The sequence below is a fragment of the Lathyrus oleraceus genome, chromosome 6 (genome assembly GCF_024323335.1).
Source record: "Lathyrus oleraceus cultivar Zhongwan6 chromosome 6, CAAS_Psat_ZW6_1.0, whole genome shotgun sequence".
Lineage (NCBI taxonomy): Eukaryota > Viridiplantae > Streptophyta > Magnoliopsida > Fabales > Fabaceae > Lathyrus > Lathyrus oleraceus.
The window spans coordinates 46,234,879-46,254,392 of record NC_066584.1 but is presented as its reverse complement, the minus strand read 5'-3'; the positions used below and the strand labels follow the sequence as shown (position 1 = coordinate 46,254,392).

Sequence of the window (19,514 nt, the reverse complement as noted above, 5' to 3'; positions counted from 1 at the left end):
AAAGTGACTTGTAATAGAAGTTTCCAAAAATGGAAAGTTTTTGACCTCAAAATTACATGTCCAAGGAAGCTTCAAATGAAAATTTGTTCAACATGAAAGTTGTAGATCTTGTTCTCACCTTTCTAAAAAGTCCAAGAACATGAAATTCCCATGTATGGTTGGCAAGTTATGGTCCATTCAATTTCAAAATGACCCATAATCAAAGTGGCATAACTTCCACATGGAGTGTCCAAATTGAGTGATCTTTTTATGTGCAAACTCCATTTGACATGTACTTTCATGGTGCATAATTGGAATTCATCAAAAATGGTCAATGTAAAAGGTCAAATTTCAAGTGTACAATTAAAAAGTCAAGGGCAAAATGGTCCAAGTTGAGAAATAATTGGAATTTTGGCATGGGAGTTTTTGCAACACATCACATATGCCAATTGGAGATGGTTTGAACTGTCATAAGCTTGCAAAGTTCAATATTTGGATAGGCCATTTTGGAACTTCACTTGAAAATGCATTTTTTGGCATAACATATGGAAAATGAGAACTACAATGCTAATCAACATGGGACAAGTTGCAACACATCATAACTGATATTTAGAGAATGTGTGAGCTGTCATACAGCTGTCACGGGCCACATAGTAAAAAGACATATTTGCCCTTGCTTAAGAAAATTGCATTTTTGCTAATTACATCATTTTTGGTTAATTGGATGATTAGAGGTGGATTAATTGGGAATATAAGTACTTAATCATAACTAACTTTTGATCAGAATCACATTTCACAAGAAATTCAACAAACTTTTCCCTCCAAATTCTCCAAAAGCTCAAGAACATTCAAGAGCAAAATTGGATCAAACTCTTCGAATTCTTCACCAAATCACGAATTTCTTTTTGCTGCCTCTTCCCTGGATCTTCCTCTTGAACTGTTTTGATGATTTGGAGCCAAAAAGTATTGGAATCGCGACTGTTCATCTTTGGTGCATCCATGGCATTTTGTAAATTCTTCTGCTAGAGGCAACTTCAAGCTAACCTGAACACTTCATTCAACATCCTGAAGCTTCTCTTGCATCTGTTTTGGATCAATACGCGCCAAGAACTCAAGATTCGTCACTGCCTTCGAATTAAGGTGCCAAATCGAATCTCATAATTTTGTTAATTGTTGTATGCGTTTGGAAGTTTATTCCATGTAGATGATCATGATGCTTTTAGATTTTGGAATGGTTGATTGTAGGACGAGATATCTTGAATTTTAGTTTGAATGTGAAAACCTAATTGGATCGATCCGGTTTATACGGTTAGATTTAGGTTGATTAGGTTATATATTCGTGCTCCTGACGATTAGACCTTTCCAACGGTTACTCGTTTGTAGATTTTAGTTGAACTTTGATGTTCTTGAGTTTGTTGAGATTTCTGGAAAAAGATGAAGAAGAGCGAAGGATTTCTGGAAATTTTCTGTGTTTGATCTTGCAATTCGCCTGGCCAATTTCAAATGTTGTTTAGCGCCAAATCCTAGCCAATCACGCGCTGACAATGCATTAGTGAAACGCGGCGTTTTGGTCCCTGGGAGCGGATATTACGAGATTGCCACAGCTTCCATTTAATTAAATAAAACACTTAAATAATTATTTAACAATTCATTCAATCTTTAAAAATTCATAAAAACATAATTACAAATCCAAAAATAGTGAGGATTTTTTTGATGGATCCCAAATTCCCTCTAGTTTTTTATAGGCATGATTTCAAAAGTTGTGCATGGAAAAATGTTGACCTGGCCTATTGATCTTTGACTTGTGTGTATTTTTTACATGTTTTGCCATTTTCATTGTGAAATGCTCATACATTTAAAGAAATTCCTGAAATTTTTTGTGCTCATTCTGGACATGTTGATGGTGATTTCCATGTAAATTTTGTGATTTTTGGATACCTGGTGTTTGAGATATGATTTTTTGAATCTAGGTGTGACAATTTGTGTCACACCTAGCTAGGTCAACTTCATGAATTTATTTGCATGACCTAGGATTGTTGGATTGGATTGAAATTTTGCATGGATGATCATTGATATGTTGAGAGATCATGAGAATATTTCTGGATTTTTCTATGGCATTTTCCATTTGATTGATATTTTTCTTCACTGTATGCTCATTGTGCAACCTTGTGTGACACATGTTTGTATATTGTTTGTGAAATTCTCATATGGTTTTGGATAAATGTGAAATTTGGTGTGCTGATTGTAGACACATTGTAGGACACCATGCTTTTGGTCCCGTTCATTTCTTAATTGTTTTCACTCTGTTATGAATTTTTGAAGTGGATGCTTATGTTGATACTATGGTTTGGCTTGAATAATCTTGTCTGGATTTCTTGATTTTCATTGGCCTAGTTCCTTTTGTCCAATTGAGCTGAAAATTGACATGCTATACCTTGAATATGTCCTGTTTAGGTGTGAATTATTTGAGGATTTTTGGAATTGTTTTGGTATGCTTTTGATGGGAGTCATTCTGTTTGGACATTGGATGTTGCATTTGACCTAGTTTGTGATGTTTTGGTCATGAAATGAATGTGGTGAATGATATGAGTATGGGATCAATTGCATTTGCTTTCTATTTGCATTAATTTGGTTTTGGTTGAGAATTGTTTGCTGTTTAGAATTTTTTCTCCCTTTTGGACCCTAGGCTTGGCCTAGTGGTCTAGTTTCTCACATTTGGTGTGGATTTTCAGGATGAAATGCATAATGCTCAAGGAGAATGCTTCAAGTCAATTAAATTGAGATTGTTGGATGTTTTGAACTAATTTGACTTTGTTTTGTAGGTTGTGAAGCTTGAGCTTGAGCTTATAGCTTGCACTTGTGTGCATTAATCTGTGTTGCTTAATCTGTATAGTCTGACTGATTAACATTTGTTGTTTATTGTTGTTTGTCTGAGTACTGATGATACTTGATTGATTTCAGGTACATTTAGTCGCTTACAGTTCTTTAAGAACTTGCTTGCTGCTGCTTGGTTTTTAAACCACTTGAGGTAGGACTTCTATTCTTCATGTAGTCTGGGAGACCCGGCCTGTTACCTGGCCGGGCAATTGTCTGAAGTCCTCCTTAAGAGGCAATGTTTGTGGTTGTTTACATTTGTGCCAAGCAGGTAAAGACCTCTAAGAGGCAATTGGTGGATCAAAGGGATATGCAATCTATCCCCCACTATTCTGTGAGTCGTCCCTCTGCTCACATGGCTGTGTGTTGATGCATTGGGACACAAACCCAAGATCTTGTGCTGTTGCACAATCGAGTCAGAGTCTTTGAGCGTAGAAGGGTCCCTCCATTCTGGACCCACGCTCCTTTGTCTGAAGCTCTCCCTGGTCAGGGATAAGAGCTGTGAAGTCTAATCTTCACTCACCTTTCATCTGCTTCACCTTAGCCTCGTAATGGCAAGGTTAAGAGCGAATACTACCCATGTACAGATGACTTGCTTCGGCAGTCAAACCCATTGTGTGAGCCTCACTTGATTAGTTATAGTGTGTGCTATGTGAATATTTGTTTGAAATGCTTGTTTTGATCTGTATGCTTGTATGCTTGCTTTCTTCCTGGATAGGATTAGCTTGCAGTTGTGCAAGTAGGTAGAAACCTGAACGTAGGGTAATGATGCATGACAACACAAGGCTCGAGTACAGCTCCCTGGTAGTGTGTCTTCCCTTGGTTTCTGGCTAGATTTTCTTTCCCTTTCAGGGGAACTACATCGCCCTGATCCTCGTTCCAGACGAGGTATGTAGGCAGGAGACCGTGCGAGGTCTCTCCGGGCACTTTTTTTTCTTTTTGTGTGTGTTTACTGGTTATCTTCTTGCGTGTATTTTGGTTCGGATGCCGACGTAAGTCCAGTGATTGGCGGTCGGGCTCCACGTTTGCCGTTTTGTGCACGTTTTGGTTCGGATGCTGATGTAAGCCCAGTGATTGGCATTCAGGCTCCATGTTTGCCTGTGTGTTTGTTTGTTTGGCGTGCGTGAGCCGAACTACAGTGGCTCTGATTCTCGTTCCAGACGAGATATGTAGGCATAGGATGCGATGTCCTATCGAGCTCCCTTATCTTTACCCCACCTGCGTTCCTTGTGTGTGTGTGCGATGTTTAGCAACCTTTTCTTTATTTTAGAACGTGGATCCCGTCGAGTACGACAGACGTGAGGGGTGCTATTACCTTCCCCTTGCGTAACCGACTCCCTTACCCTTTCTCTTTGGTCGCAAGACCATTTCCTTTCCAGGTTTCTCTGAGCGTTTCCTTTCCCTATTTTGGGATAAATAACGCGCAGTGGCGGCTCTGTGTTGTGTTTTTGTTTCAGCCCGCCGGTTGTTTTTTCGTGGATGCGACACTCGTTACCTGAAACATAGTTGTAAGGGTGAGTTCCTCAATCGATATAATAAGCATTATAAAACATCATGTAATGCTAAGTAATTTAACACATATCATCACCCTAACCAGATCACACATATTCAGCAACGGCAATATAAACTCATAATCATCATCATCATCATACTCAAACTCAACACAATCATAAAACACACGTATAATATTGGAATACATCCATTCATATTATACGACATACATACATATATTATGCAATGAGACTCCATGCATGCGGTACCGACTATTCGTGAACATATAGTTCAACCTCACCGACCAAATCCAGGTACGGCTACCAAGCTCACTAGTCCCACTCATTTGAGACCTAGTGACTCACTCACTAATTCCTCACCATGGGAATTAGCTACCACCCCAAGGGCTATGATATGCACGCTAATCACCTAGCATGCAAACATCAACAACAATCCACAATACTAACTCACTAATTCCTCACCATGGGAATTAGCTACCACCATAAAGGCCACAATATGCAAGCTAAATCACTTAGTCATGCAAACATCAACAATCATCCACAATGGACATATGCTCACACTCTAAGCCATAAACAGTCCATTCATCATTTCATACATGATAGATACATTCACAACATTATGCATATCATCATACATCAGCAACATTTTCACCACATAATCATATCATGTCATACCACATAGTCAATCACAGCATTAGCACACTCTACTAATACTTATACTACTCAAAACAACGGGAAATGATCCCTACTCTATCATACATCAGCTAAATTACATTACTCAGCCGAACAACCAAAAACTGCACAATAACAACACAGAAAAATCACAATCCTGCCCATACGCGTATTGCCTAGTCCCATACGCGTATGGCCCATTCCTCAGCCAATCCCATACGCGTACCACCTATCTCATACGCGTATGCTACGCGTACCACTTCCCCATACGCGTACCAACAGAGACCAAACCACGTTCAAAACATCATCTTCCTCATCCATACGCGTATTGCCTAGTGCCATACGCGTACCAGACCATCTCATACGCGTATTGCCTAGTGCCATACGCGTATGACTAGAAACCAGAATTCCAGATTTGCTATGGTTTTCTCTACCACGAGATTCCTCAGATCCAACCCCCCACAGTCCGATTTTACACAGTAATCGTTCATATCGTCTAACACGAATCATACCTATTCGATTTCGCCAATTCTAACATTATTCCATCTAATTCTCACGAATTTCTTCAATTATAACCCATATTTCGTTCATCTAATATTTCACAAATTCAGCATACATCATTCTAATCCGAGTCAAATCAATGGTTTATCACTACCCATTACATGTTATCCCATAATACCCATTAAACGACGATAAACCCCCCTTACCTGAGTTAATCCGGCAAATCCTTCGGCTTCGAGCTCTTCCTCTCTCCAACCCTTGTTCTCTGGTTCTCTTTGCCCTTTTCCACTTTTTTGTCTCCTTTTCCTTTTCACGTGAAAATAACCCTTTTACCAAATGGGACCTTTTCTAATTCCAACTTTTATTCCAATAATAATAATAATAATAATCCAATAATAATAATCCCAATAATATTCCAATAATAATCCAATTATTTAATTAAATTAATAAATATACTATTAACTTAATTTAAATAATTATCTTATTTTTATCGGGGTGTTACAGATGGTCTGCACGTGGTATGAGTTATAACAGATGTCCTAAACACTGTATTACTCAATATCGCAATCTGTTGGATCACCTTCGACAGACAAACATAAGGAGAATAACTTCATTATTTCGTTATAATTTGTTAACTTCTTCTACCTAGATTATAATCCTATCTTCTTTCACATTTCAGTTCATTTGGCGTCTATACCTTAATTTGGATAATGACCATGATGTCAACGCTGAAGACGCGACCGTATGGACTGCATGCACACGGATAATATGGTTCACAACTGTGGAGATGCACAATAGTGGTCGTGTGAAGTTGTAGTTCAGTATGCCCCAAAACATCCCAGATCCCCCAGCAAGCCTAAGAGAATGGCATATGCGCAAAGTTAACGACCAATGGAACTTCAATCCATGGCAAAGCTTTGCAAGATCGGAGTGTCACAAATGGAAGCACCACCATGACCATGTCTTAACTGACGCAGTCATGCCAAATGAAGAAAAACCAAGTCGTACTTATATTGCTTGGTACAAATTAGTTGGTTTTCAGTTCATCGCCGAGGATATGTACCTCTACGACCCGCGCCATATGACTTACACACCTGACACCTCAACATCAAACCCCCAACAACAGTGTCAGACCGGATACACACAACCCCCTGTCCGTCAAACGTTTCGTTCAACCAACACACAAACATACAACCAAAACATGCCATACACCCAACCCCAATACCAAGAGCATACCCCATACCACCACCAACAAATTGACCATCAACCTGAGACCCAACATCGCTTCACACCCACCCCATCACCCTACCAAAGCCGCCTTAACCAGAACACCCAACGATCATTCAACACCAACCGCCCCTCCTCCTACCATAGCCAAGAAGCCCAAACCTCACAAAACCAAAACATCCAACAATCTTATCTCTACCAAACACCCCAACAACCTTTTCAACCTTTCCTCGACGCATCATTCACACCCATGTCTCCCTTCAACCGTCCTGGTCGCCCACCAATGAGTCAACCACAACCCAACTACTCTGGCATGAGTCATGAACTCAGCTACAACGGTACACCCTCGATGCATACTGAAGACTATGCCGACTTGTCTGACTACCTCAACAGGCCATCTCCTGTAGTTGGTAGTGATGCTTCTGACCCATCAGATGCTCAAACACCAGTGGTGAATCATTAACGTGGATTAAACTTTTTTGTGTAAACGAATTTTTTTATTAATATCAATTGGTCCTATTTCAAATTTATGTATCACGTAGACCATTTACCCAAAAAAATTGCATTTTACATTGAGGTGTCAATCCAATTGGCGCCTCCTCTCAAGTAATACACATGGGCACCAATTGGATTGGCTAGGGCATGTGCCATAGCCAATCCAATTGACGTCTCCATTCAATTTTTAAGAGGAGTCGCCAATTGAATTGATATCTCCTCCTAAAAGTGAGGTAGTTTGAGAATTTTTTGAAATCAAAAATATTTTAAAAATTTTCATAAAAAAGTGGATTATGTTTGTAAAAAATTCACAATTTTATTGTATTATTTAATTCACATGAAATTTTTTTAATCAATATTCATCTTTAATTTGAGATAAATTTTTTTCCAGTCCCATTCTCATTCCATCAATATTACTACTCTTACATTGAAGTCGCATTTTTTTCTAGTTATATAGCTTTGATTCGCTTCTTGTCGTGAGAACTTTCTAGAACTACATTCTCACATATAAACTCCAATGAATAAAAAGATGAACTCTTTAATAATCTAGCTTTCTTCTTCAATTCGCAAAGCCATGTCTCACAATCGCATCACCACCGATTCTCCTCTCTCTCGTCGCATAGTTCGTTCTTTCCTCCATTTCCTCAACCATGGTTTGTACTATTCCCTTTCTCTCAACTTTATTTACGTTGTTCATTACGCAATCGTGTATGATACTGATTCAATTTTACTTTTTAGGTGTTTCATTAGGTTTTTAGGTGATTCATTAGGTTGAAAATTGTTGTTTGATTTGTTGATATTATTATGTAGTAATAGTTTTTTGATTGGTTTCTATGGAGTAGTTGAACCTAGCCCCGGGGTTGATGCTGAAGGAATTGAGGTTGCTAGGGAGTGTTTAGTAGAGGCTTTTAAGATTAATTCTTCTTCTGTAAGTGACGAACCTGATTCGTTGATTGATATATTCAAGTCCTTTGATGCAAACAAGCAATGTGAAGTTAGTAGGGAAGATTCTCTGAAAGCTTCAAGTTCACTCTCTGGTCAGAATGCTGTTGATGCTAAAACTCATCCCCAGGCATCGATATCCATGGTTAATTCTTACTGTCTTTTTGTTTTTTCACTATTATTATGCTGATTGACTCATGTTATATATTGATCGTTAAGTTGTGTGTTTAGGGTGGTCGTTGGTGACAGGTAGATTACCACTCACAAGTCACAATAGCTGAATTTATATAGCACCGACATCTCTGAAAAAAGTCGTGTCCGTGTCAGTGTCGGACACCTGCACCGGCATTTGTGATTACGTTTAGTTTATTCATTTTTCAAATTACCGGTGTCGCCGTGTCAGTGTCGGGGTCGCATTTGGGGTGTCATAGCTGAATATACTAAAACTTAACATGTTTAGTAAAATAGTATATCCTACGATTGTAGTAATAATAATCGACTGCGGACCATGCCCGCCCTAGAAGCTTCCGTTGTCTATTTGTTTTTACTGATGGATTTGAGTCAATGTGTTTTCCCATACTTGTTTGGTTGATTAGAATTTGTTTCCGTCCTTCTTAATTCATGTTTTTTCTTGAATTGTTCTTCTTGATTATAACTGGTGAGCATGCCGTACATAAGTGTAAATATGTATAACTTCTAGTTCTGCTACTACTATTTGATGTTTAATGACAATTTAATGACTATCTCCTTAACTATAATAGTGTCCAACTAAATCATGTTTTGAAATTGGTTACGTTAAATGTGGAAAACGATGATTGCGGTAGGACCTACCTTTTTAAGGAATAATACAATTGTAGAAAAAAAATTCTCTTATACATGTGTCAAGTTTCTAGCTGTTATAATGGAACCCTTCAATTGTTAATCAGTGAGAGAGAATGTGTATATGGATTGTAGAAGTAAGTGTTTCCTTTGTAATTGGCCTAGCTATTTAGGATATCAAAATTCTTAGAAAGTTAAAGCATAGGTATAGGGCACACTGGGTGCTTTACCATGTACCCAACCCTTCAATTATGCTATGTCGGGTTTCACATGTGAATTTTATTCTATTAAATAGTTTCACATGTGAATTTTATTCTATTAAATAGTTTCACTGTTGAAGGTCTAGGAGTTTAAATTAAGCAGGAGGAAAGAAAAAACAAACTTTGAGTCATAGAATATTTATATATGGTGTGTAATATAAGTTATAAAATCAATGTTGTCAAATAGCAGAGAATTGGCGATAGTGGCACTATTAGCAAATTGAATTTTAATTAATCCGCTTTATGAAAAGCGCGACGTTGTCCTAGTTTTGCTAATAGGGTAATACCGACTGCTATTCTAGTTTCTGCTGGCTGATATAGTGGCAATAGCCGAGAAATAAGATTTTTAGGGATTTTAATTATAATAAAACTGAAGAGTCTGCATGTGTGCCAAACACCACCTATTACGAAAATATATAAACTGTCAGTGTTACTCCTATATTCACTGTAATACTTAAACCTTCAACATGTAAGCAATGCTCTGCATCCATTCCCTTTTTTATTTGTATGTCACACGACTTTTATTATATAGTTGATAGTTAATTTATTTCAACCACTATGTGGCTTCCGCTCTCTGCCGACATTGCTATATGCTATTTCACATGGCAGGTTTTTGGTGTTTAAGTATTTTTCCGCAATCTTCTATTGATAACACTGTATAAAATAAGATACAATGCTAACCTTATTTTTAGAGTTAAGATGTACTCCCTGTGGTCTTATTTATAAGCAAGTCTTCTAATTCTCTTGACCATAAATATAAGCAAATGTCAACAAATTTAGGTGCATTTAATACCTTTATTCCAAAAGTATCCATGCATTAATTACTTAATAAAGAAATCAAGAAACTTAAATACACTTAACTCTATTTCTTTTCTTAATAAGCGTGAAACTTGTCCTTTTTTGTTTACAAATCAAGCCGGAGTAGTACATCTGTATTAAATATTCCTTTATCTCCTGTTTCGGTTATGCATTAATTAGAATCAATCAATTAATACTTAGCTTCGTTGTATTATTGCCTTATTAGAATACACGAGTCTGTACTCTATAAATGTTGAGATATACGGAATAAAGTTATTCAGCCTAGTTTTCATTTTGGTAACACGGCTGCCATTGTGATTACAAACAAACCAGGGCAACATGATCAGACTAAGCATGTTTAAGTTGACAGTTACTACATCAAAGATGACTTAAACTTAAATGCTGACATTATACCCTACATTAAAAGCACTTATCAACTAGCCGATATGATGACCTATGTAGTCCGTATTGGTCCATTTGATTCAGTTATGTCCAAGTTGGCATGTACGATATCTATGCACCAACTTTAGTGGAAGAGTTGATGTGTTCAGTTGTATGTATTTTGTTTCCTTTAAGCTCCTTATTTGGTTATGAATGTATAGGAATCAATGTATTATTAGATTGGTTGTATAATTTCCTTCTAGAATACACACCATGTCTGTTTATTCTTGAGATGAGATACGTGAAACGAAGACATTAGGCCAATTTTCAATTGTATTCATACTGGATTATTAAATCCTCTTTAAAAATAAGGAAACAAAATGTACTCTAAGATATAATCTACTATACTCTAAAATGTTTTAAGATATAATAAGGATGTCATGAAAATTTTGGTTGGTATTCTAACTTTTTCACCTTAAACTTAAAGCTAATTACAAATGTTTGTCACAGTGACGGTGAAGTGTTTCATGATTTTTCTACTCTGTTTGTGACATAAATTTCAAATTGCATTATGTTAAATCTGAATATTATTTGTCATAAAGAATATACAAACACTAATCTCTTTAAATAGAGTATTCTGACCTAATGGATCTTACTAAAAGCCCATACATGAAATATTAATAATACTTAAAATAACAATAATAAAATTAACTATTTTCAACATATTGAAAATTTGGTTCTGATTTATCTCTCAATGTGTCTTCATTAGGATGAAGATTTGGCCGAGGACCCTGACATTTCCGGTAAGCAAATCTGTTCCCTCTATTTTATTTAAAATTTGAACAATCATAAATAATTATGTGTTAGAGAATGCTCTTTTTTTACCATTTATCCTCTCAAGGTTCTCATCGAAGGATGTTTCTTGCTGGAAAAATTTATAGTTTGTAATATTTAAATTCATTTACATGCTATGAGACTAATTATTTATTTGTTGTGCCATGAGCATGCTCTAGTGTTCAAGCATTACTACAAATATCAGTAAATACTGTAAATCATTTTCTGTTCTTTTGCATGACAAGTTTTCTCAATCTAGTATTTTCCGTTGGTTGGTGCTCGTACTTTTGGGGGTCAAAATGTTAAAATTTTGTAATGAATTTTGAAAACTAATTCCTTAACATATTATATTATATATGCTTTATCTGATTGGCAATGATTAAAATTTCAGAATATGCACATAGAATGATATTTTTTCGCTACAATTTTCTGGCACAAAAGCTGGCTTTCCCCTTTTAGTCTAGTCCAATGGTGAATTGGATTTAGTTGACTTTTGTATGGTATTTCGTAGAAGAAGGTGAACTATCTTGATATTTTCTTAAAACTTTTGACAGTGTCTAAAGATGAACTCTGTGGACAATTCTTTGCTGCTCTGGAGAAAAAGCGCTATTTCAGGACCAATAGTGATGGAGGTGATGACATAGTGCAATTGGAGAAAGCATCTCGCTTATTTGATGATGGTTTTACGGTATGATACTATCATGAACTTAAAACATATCTGTTCTTTTGCTTCAACATATATGACTTGTCTTTTATCATAAGTAGTGATTTAAACTTTTATAGCCACAACAATCAAAAACATTTTCCAGTCAGTGGGGTAAGCTACATGTAGAAACTAGCTGGCAAAATACTGTTGTGTACTATTCAGATGAATATGCTCTGATTAAACAGAATAGTTACATTGAAGTATGTTCCTTGATGGATTAGTTGGATAAAAAAGGAAAAAGGAAAAAAGAATATAAATGATCTTTAATATTTAAAATTAAGTCTGCCCAATCAAGGATATTTGAATTAAGTCTGCCTAATTTACGTGTCAAACATTTGAAACTCTGTCTTGCTAGGCTCTTGGTTAGGATGTTAGCTATTTGTTGATTGGAAGGCACAAAAGATGAGCAGATAATTTTGGATTCCAATTTGTTCTCTATGAAGTGATGCTCAACTTTAATGTGCTTAGTCCTATCACGATGAATGGAATTGTGGGTGGTATTCATTGCGGCCCTACTGTCACAATATAGCTCCAATGGAAGTTCTTCTGTCCTCTTGAATTTCTCTACGACTCTGTAAATCTATAATCCTTTGGTCGTTGCTCTAAATTCAAATTTTGCTTTACTCCCTTGTTCTTACTTTTGCAAGTTGCCAAATTTTCCCCCTAATGTACAATAACCAAAGTGAACTTTTTTTCTAGAATAGATACATTCCTCACCCAAGTTTTTCCCTTCTTCAAATGAAGTATGTTCATTTCACAACATTTCAACACACACAACATCAATTTCAAACCAAATGGTCGAATTCTCCAAAATGAGTTTCATCCACATCAAATATACAATGCATGAAATTATCTAAACTTATTAGTGGAGCTCCGCACTTCGTGACCCTTCCTTTTTACTATAACATGAAGCTCCTTGCTTCCAACCATGTCATCATCAATACATTCCAAATCAACAAAGGGATTTCTTTAGGAAGGACACGGGGAGCTTGAACTGATGAGGAGACAGAGAGAGGAAAATGAAAATGAAGTTTTCTCCCTTACCTTTCTTCTTCTAACTTCAAACTGAATGAAAGTTTAACAATGTTAGAATGTTGTTAACTTCAAACTGAATGAAAGTTTAACAATGTTAGAATGTTGTTAACTTCAAACTGAATGAAAGTTTAACAATGTTAGAATGTTGTTAACTTCAAACTGAATGAAAGTTTAACAATGTTAGAATGTTGTTGAATACAAATCGTAAACTCTTAGATTTTGGGTTGGACCTAACTCATCCCTACAAAACCGACTTGTATGGTGAGGATTGCCCCCACTTATAAACACAACACATACCATTTCTTCTAAGCAATATGGGACTAAATCCACCCCCTTTCAAACCCAACACAATGAAGGTGTTGGAGGTTGCAATGAAGGCAAGCCAAATGCTGCAATTTAGGCGACTAGGGGGCGGACCGCAATGAAGGCGGAAATTCCAACACCCCCCTTCACGCTTACGCCTCAATGAGTTTCTTCCTAAAGAAGACTTTCTTCGCTCTTCAAAAATGGAAGAACAAAAGAGAGGTGAGGCTGGAGGGAGGGTTAGACCAAGGGAGGGAGAAGATAAGACTTAAAATATTAGGGTTTTAAAAGCGAAATAGTTTAGATTTAATGGTACTATTTAAACTAGTAAGATTGTTAACAAAATTTAGTTGGGTTAGCCCCCATTTGCGATGTCTTGTATGGAAAATAAGGGACTAAATCAAAATGGATAGTGATGCAAAGTCTTAATCTTATCCATGGTGAGTTATTCATCCTGCTCCTGGTTCAGGTCTGTAGCCTCTGCTCTGGCTGTTGCCTTGAACTTCCTAAACTAATTGAATGAAATAATGTTTCATTCCGGAACTTAAAATCAACAAACACACCTCAAACCCCTCAAATAAAAATTTGATCTATTATTTTTATTTGGGTTTCATTTCTTCAACTTATACCAGATGCTACTTTAGTACATGACTTTCATACTTCGAGTGTACCTTTATCTATTTTATTCCATTAGATTCTCATGTCAGTTGGTATCTCAAGGTAGTTGTTGATATGAATATTATTATTTCTTCTTCTACTACAACTGCTGCAGTGCTTGTTATTGTATGTAATTTCTTGCTGATCTTTCTGTTCAATTATACATCAGCCATGTCTTTTGTCACTAGTTGGGGTTGACTACTACATGGATCAATCAATATGATTGGTTGATGGATTTATCAAAACCAAATTTTCAGTAAAACTGTTTTAAGTCTGATGAAGTCTGCTTCTTTGTAGGAGATGGAAAAATCTGGGTATCTGCAGTTTAATATGAAGAATTTGGCTGAGTCACTAAAAGCACTAGGTATGATAAATGAAATTGACTTCAAGAAGCTTTCTTTTCCCTTGAAATCTCCCCATCTCCCTGTCTCTTACTACACACTGGCATACATGACTTAGAAGATCCTTCACTGGTAAAAAATTGAATGAAAAAACGTCCTTACATTGCACAACATATTGGTCTGTTTAAATAGAATTCAATTTAGGTTGATATATGTTTTGCTTAAAGAGTATCTTCAGTACTGGATTTTCATAAGACCAGCTAATATTTAAAATTGGGTTTTCACTCAGGTAACAAGGAAATGCAATCCAAGCAATACAATGATGCAGTTGAGTTGTATAATTGTGCAATTGCGATAAATGAAAAGAATGCTGTTTACTACTGCAACAGGTATTCCACTTGTCTGTACTGTTTATCAACTACATATTGTTATAATATTTTTATTACAACCTTGTGTGTACATAGGCATGACAATGGGTAGGGTAGGGTAGGGCTAGCTAGGGTACTATAGTAATAGTATCCATCCCCATAAACGCAGTTTGAAAAGATAGTGCATAACCCAGACTCGTACCGTGTGTAGTTTCAACGCAGAATGCAATTATTAATTGTTTAATAAATGTCTCTGGTTCTAGTTTTCTTTATGTTTAATAAATAGTTATTAACTAATATCAAGTGCTAGTTGTGGATTAGGTTTTATGACTTTGAGCAGAAACCTCCACCTTTTTTTGTGGGATGCTATGTCATTGTTTAGGGTAGTTTTAGGATTTTTTGAGCTGGAAAATATTATTAAGTATTCTACTTATGCTGTACCCAGCATGTCTTACCAAATAATTGTGGAAGGTAGTAAATATCTATAGTTTTTAGAGTTTAGAGAAGAACTAAGGAAAACAAAGTTCAAGGGTTCAATGCCTCATTCATCATCCCCAAGACAACATCAATTAGTCCATCTTCATCCTCTGCCTGTGTCTCAAAGTATTTCTTCAATTTCACTCTCATCCCCTATTATCTAGATTTTCCTTTCTTGTCAACCTTGGCAGTTAAGTTTCACCTATCTTATGAAACCAGACAAGGGGACCAAAAAACAGACAAGAAGAGAGGAGAGAGGGCACAAAACACTGTGTCGGCAAGAAGAAATAAAAATGCACTGTAGGAGGGGGTGTAGGCTACAAACTCAATGTGCCAGGCCTCTCTGCGAAATTTGTTTTTGGCTGATTTTATTCCCTTTCTCCTAAAAATACAAAAATGGAGAGGTAGAGGAAGTGTGGTGGATCACATGATACTATGCAGATATTCATTTCTCTATTTTCAAATGTATTTTTCTTTTTCTGGTGTGTATTTGTGAGGATGAATTTATTTTGCACTCCTTGGACTGGAAAATTGTCTGGCTCAGAATACCTTAGGCACCAATTTACTTGACTGATGGAGCTGCATTTTGTGACCTAATATTTTTTTAAATGTATCAGGGCAGCTGCTTATACTCAAATTAACAAATATACCGAGGCAATTGAAGATTGTCTTAAGTCTATCGAGATTGATCCGTACTACAGTAAGGCATACAGTCGTCTGGGATTAGCTTATTATGCACAAGGAAAATACAGAGATGCTATTGATAAAGGGTTTCAAAAAGGTCTGTGAAGTATTATATTAATTTATTTTGTTGTTGTATTCTGCTTGACATGCTTAATGATTATGAAGCACGTACTTCGACAAGAGCATCAGGACATAACACAAACACCAATAATGTCAAAAATTCTTAGAATGTGTGTGGTCTGGGTCTAACTAATCCTTATAAAACCGATTTGTAAGGTGAGAGCTGTTGAAACTTTATAAACATTACATATGTCATATCTCTAAGCAATGTGGAACTAAATCCTCCCCTTGCACAATGAATGTGTTAGAGGTTGCAATGAGGCAAGCCAAATGTTGCAATTAGGAGATTAGGGACGGACCGCAATGAAGGCGGAATCTCCAACACCCCCCTCACGCTCAGGTGTCAGTGACCCTGAAGCGTGGATGATGTGGGAAGCCCAACAACATATCTATGATAGGCTTTGATACCATTTTAGAATGTGTGGGTTATGTCTAACTCATCCCTACAAAAGCGACTTGTAAGGTGAGGGTTGCCCAAGCTTTATAAACACTACACATGTCATATCTCTTAGCAGTGTGAGACTAAATCAACCTCTTCAAATCCAAAACAACGAAGGTGTTGGAGACTGCAATGAAGTCAAGCCAAACGCCGCAATTAGGTGATTAGAGGCGGACAACAGTGAAGGCGGAATCTCCAAGAAAAACATAGGACACCGACACAGCTACATATAAGATATAAGATAATATTTGACTTTCATTTATTCATCTATTATTAAAAGAGTTAAAATATTCTAATCAAAATTAATGTCTTTAATTATTCATTCATCGATAACATTGCTTTATTACATGTTTAACCCTTTTAGATGCGTAAGATTTGTCCAATAAATGTATAAGGGGTGTTGAAACAAAGGAAAAAATAATTTTTTTTGAAACACTTGTCTGAGTTATCTAACCCGTGTTGCATGAGTATTATATGGGTGTCGGACACCAATTCAAAGAGTGTCGAAGCAAAGAAAATAATCCATTTTTTTGGTCACTTGTCTGACTTTTCCGACATTTGTCTGACTTTTCAGACACGTGTAGTATGGGTGTCATACAAGTATCGGACACCGACGCCCGTCGGGCAACGTTTCATAGTTAGTTTAGTGGAATTCCTCATGAGAATGTTGACTTTATTTTAACGGGTGTTACAAATTAAGATGAAATGGTGCATATCACCTTATTAAATCAATGTTAATAAACTAGTTTTTCTCAAAACTCAATTAATTACTGATTGGCTTCTATTTGTTGCCTGGGTTCCTACAATTGCAAGTACATGTTTTAATGACTATAGTCGAAATAAACAATAAATAATTGATTTCATAAAAAATTCATTCTGTATTAATTATTAAAAAATTATTATTAAAAAGAGTATAGAGAATTTCAAACCGTTGTTGATTCATTATACTGTTATGAGTATCAGATCCAAGTTGGTTGGAATATGGAAGAAGCATTCAATCTATAAGAACTCATGCTATTTAGCCCTAACATGATTTTTTGTCTTTGCAGCCTTGCAATTGGATCCTAATAATGAGACTGTTAAGGAAAATCTAAGGGTTTGTTCTGTTTTTTAGTTTCCTTTCTCTTGTTTTGCTTTTTATATATGGTCATAATTCATAAATCATAATACTCTTGATAACTACAGGTAGCTGCACATAAGTTGATGGAAGAGCAACATCATGCAGGTCACAATCAGGTACTATTATCAATTCTTTGAAGTAAAATCAGTATTATGGATGCTCTATGTGTCTGGAATAAATATCATACCAGTTTTAATTAACGGGTCTTCTCTTTTTTCTTGCAAAACTAATTATTTTAGTGAAGAAATTGCTCGAAAGCATTATGAATAACCTTTGACAGATTTGATGTAATATATGATCTGATTTTAGTGGGTTATTGATGTCTTAAAACAGCTTATCTTTCATTTCAACCCCCACAGTTCCTAGGAGTCATACAAATGTTTTCACTTAGTTAGCCATTCTCTTATGCATTTTGTTCACTTACCTTTCTGTATCAAATTAAATTTATGAATCTACTCTAGCTATTTGCTTTTCATATTAGAAACAAACATGTAGTATTGGAATGCAGTATAGCTTGTTACCTCACTTCATTGTACTCTCCGCTGTTTCAATTTGCTTTTGTATATTGAAAACTAACCTTTTATTCTTTACAGAATTCGGGATCGTCTCAAGAATTCCAAAACCATTCTGCAAGGGGTTCAACAAGCCATGCAGCTCCACCTCCATTTGCCTCAATGCAATTTAACCCCGGCAATCTGGCTAGCATGTTCATGTCGGCCACAAATGCGCATCAGGGCTCACATTCTCAGGAAAGTCAAGAAGATGCCAATAGTAGTGGAGCTAATGAACCCGGAATTCAATTTGGGGGCAATGTTAATGTAAACCCTGATCAAATCTCTCAGGATCTAAGAGGCGCCTTTCAATCTGTGATGGGGATGTTCTCAGGGAATGTGCCTCCTGGGCAACCACGTGATCAAATGAATGGAAGTCAAGAAAATGCCAATAGTGGCGAAGCTAACGAACCAGAAATTCAATTTGGGGGACGTGTTGATTTAAACTCTGATCAACTCCCTCAGGAACTAAGAGTCTTTCAAAATGTGATGGATATGTTATCAGGGAATGTACCTCCTGGGCAACCACATGATCAAATGAATGAAAGAACAGCACCAAACTAAGCTATTGAAGCATTCTGAGGCTGTAAAGACTCTCACAGGTTACAGAGCTTTGAGTTACTATCATTTCACCGAGGCAACCATACTTTTACAGGTTACATATCTTGTGGTTTGGATGTGTAATTTACTGAAGCACATTATTCTGACTTGAATTTTAGACTATTTTTACTTGCAATTCTTTTTGTATATGTTGTGATGCAAATATTCTTGCGGATCTCATCGGATAGATTACAAGTTGAAGGAACAGGTTGGCTGTTAGCGCGTGGAAGGTGTAATGCCTCGGTTTTACCGGTGAATATTCACCCAGAATTTGTTATTGCAGGGAGAATGTATGTTTGCGCGCTTAGCGCTAAACGTCAAAACAGACTGCATTTGACAATCAGAACTTGTGAATCTGTGATTAACTTCTGATTTTGGCATTCAATCATATGGTTTAAGTTCTAACTTATCTTGCATGTTGACAAAGATTTCTTTTGGGCGAATTTGATTTGGCTAGGATAAGAACGCTTAGGACGGAATTGTAGCAATGGTGCAACTATTGATAGCTTGCTATGGAGAACAATTTAGGAAAAGATTTGCATGGGGTAGATTGATTCTTAAGCGTAAGAAAACGACTACATTTCATGAGTAGAAAATATTCTAAAATGATGTATTGGAGTAAGACTTTAAAAGAGAGTTTTTGTATTAAAAAAGTCTTGTGAATTATAAAGACCGGACAAAATTTTAATAACTTTAAATATTTTGAAAGATTATATCACAAGAACTTATAGATTTGAGAGGACTTTATACATTTATAAGGTTTCAAAGCTACATTTATGAAATTTTGAAGGATTTGAAGAATTTTAAGTCAATATTAAAA

At 36.3% G+C, this 19,514-nt stretch overlaps 1 protein-coding gene across 1 annotated transcript; it reads left to right on the top strand.

Annotated features, from left to right (window-relative positions):
- The first annotated feature begins 7,659 nt into the window (after positions 1-7,659).
- Positions 7,660-19,103, top strand: LOC127091900 (uncharacterized). The gene is made up of 10 exons (XM_051030636.1): positions 7,660-7,912; positions 8,102-8,346; positions 11,229-11,262; positions 11,848-11,981; positions 14,292-14,358; positions 14,625-14,724; positions 15,798-15,961; positions 17,473-17,519; positions 17,609-17,659; positions 18,137-19,103. Exons 1-10 carry the CDS (start codon positions 7,834-7,836, stop codon positions 18,656-18,658), a joined length of 1,443 nt encoding a protein of 480 aa, XP_050886593.1. The 5' UTR covers positions 7,660-7,833; the 3' UTR covers positions 18,659-19,103.
- The last annotated feature ends 411 nt before the right edge of the window (positions 19,104-19,514 follow it).

What these genes read in the sequence shown, in the direction of transcription:
- LOC127091900 (XM_051030636.1), top strand. Translation starts at nt 7,834, where the DNA reads ATGTCTCACAATCGCATCACCACCGATTCTCCTCTCTCTCGTCGCATA. An exon ending in TATTTGATGATGGTTTTACG is followed by an intron (nt 11,982 to 14,291) that starts GTATGATACTAT and finishes GCTTCTTTGTAG; the next exon opens with GAGATGGAAAAATCTGGGTA. An exon ending in ATCATGCAGGTCACAATCAG is followed by an intron (nt 17,660 to 18,136) that starts GTACTATTATCA and finishes TATTCTTTACAG; the next exon opens with AATTCGGGATCGTCTCAAGA.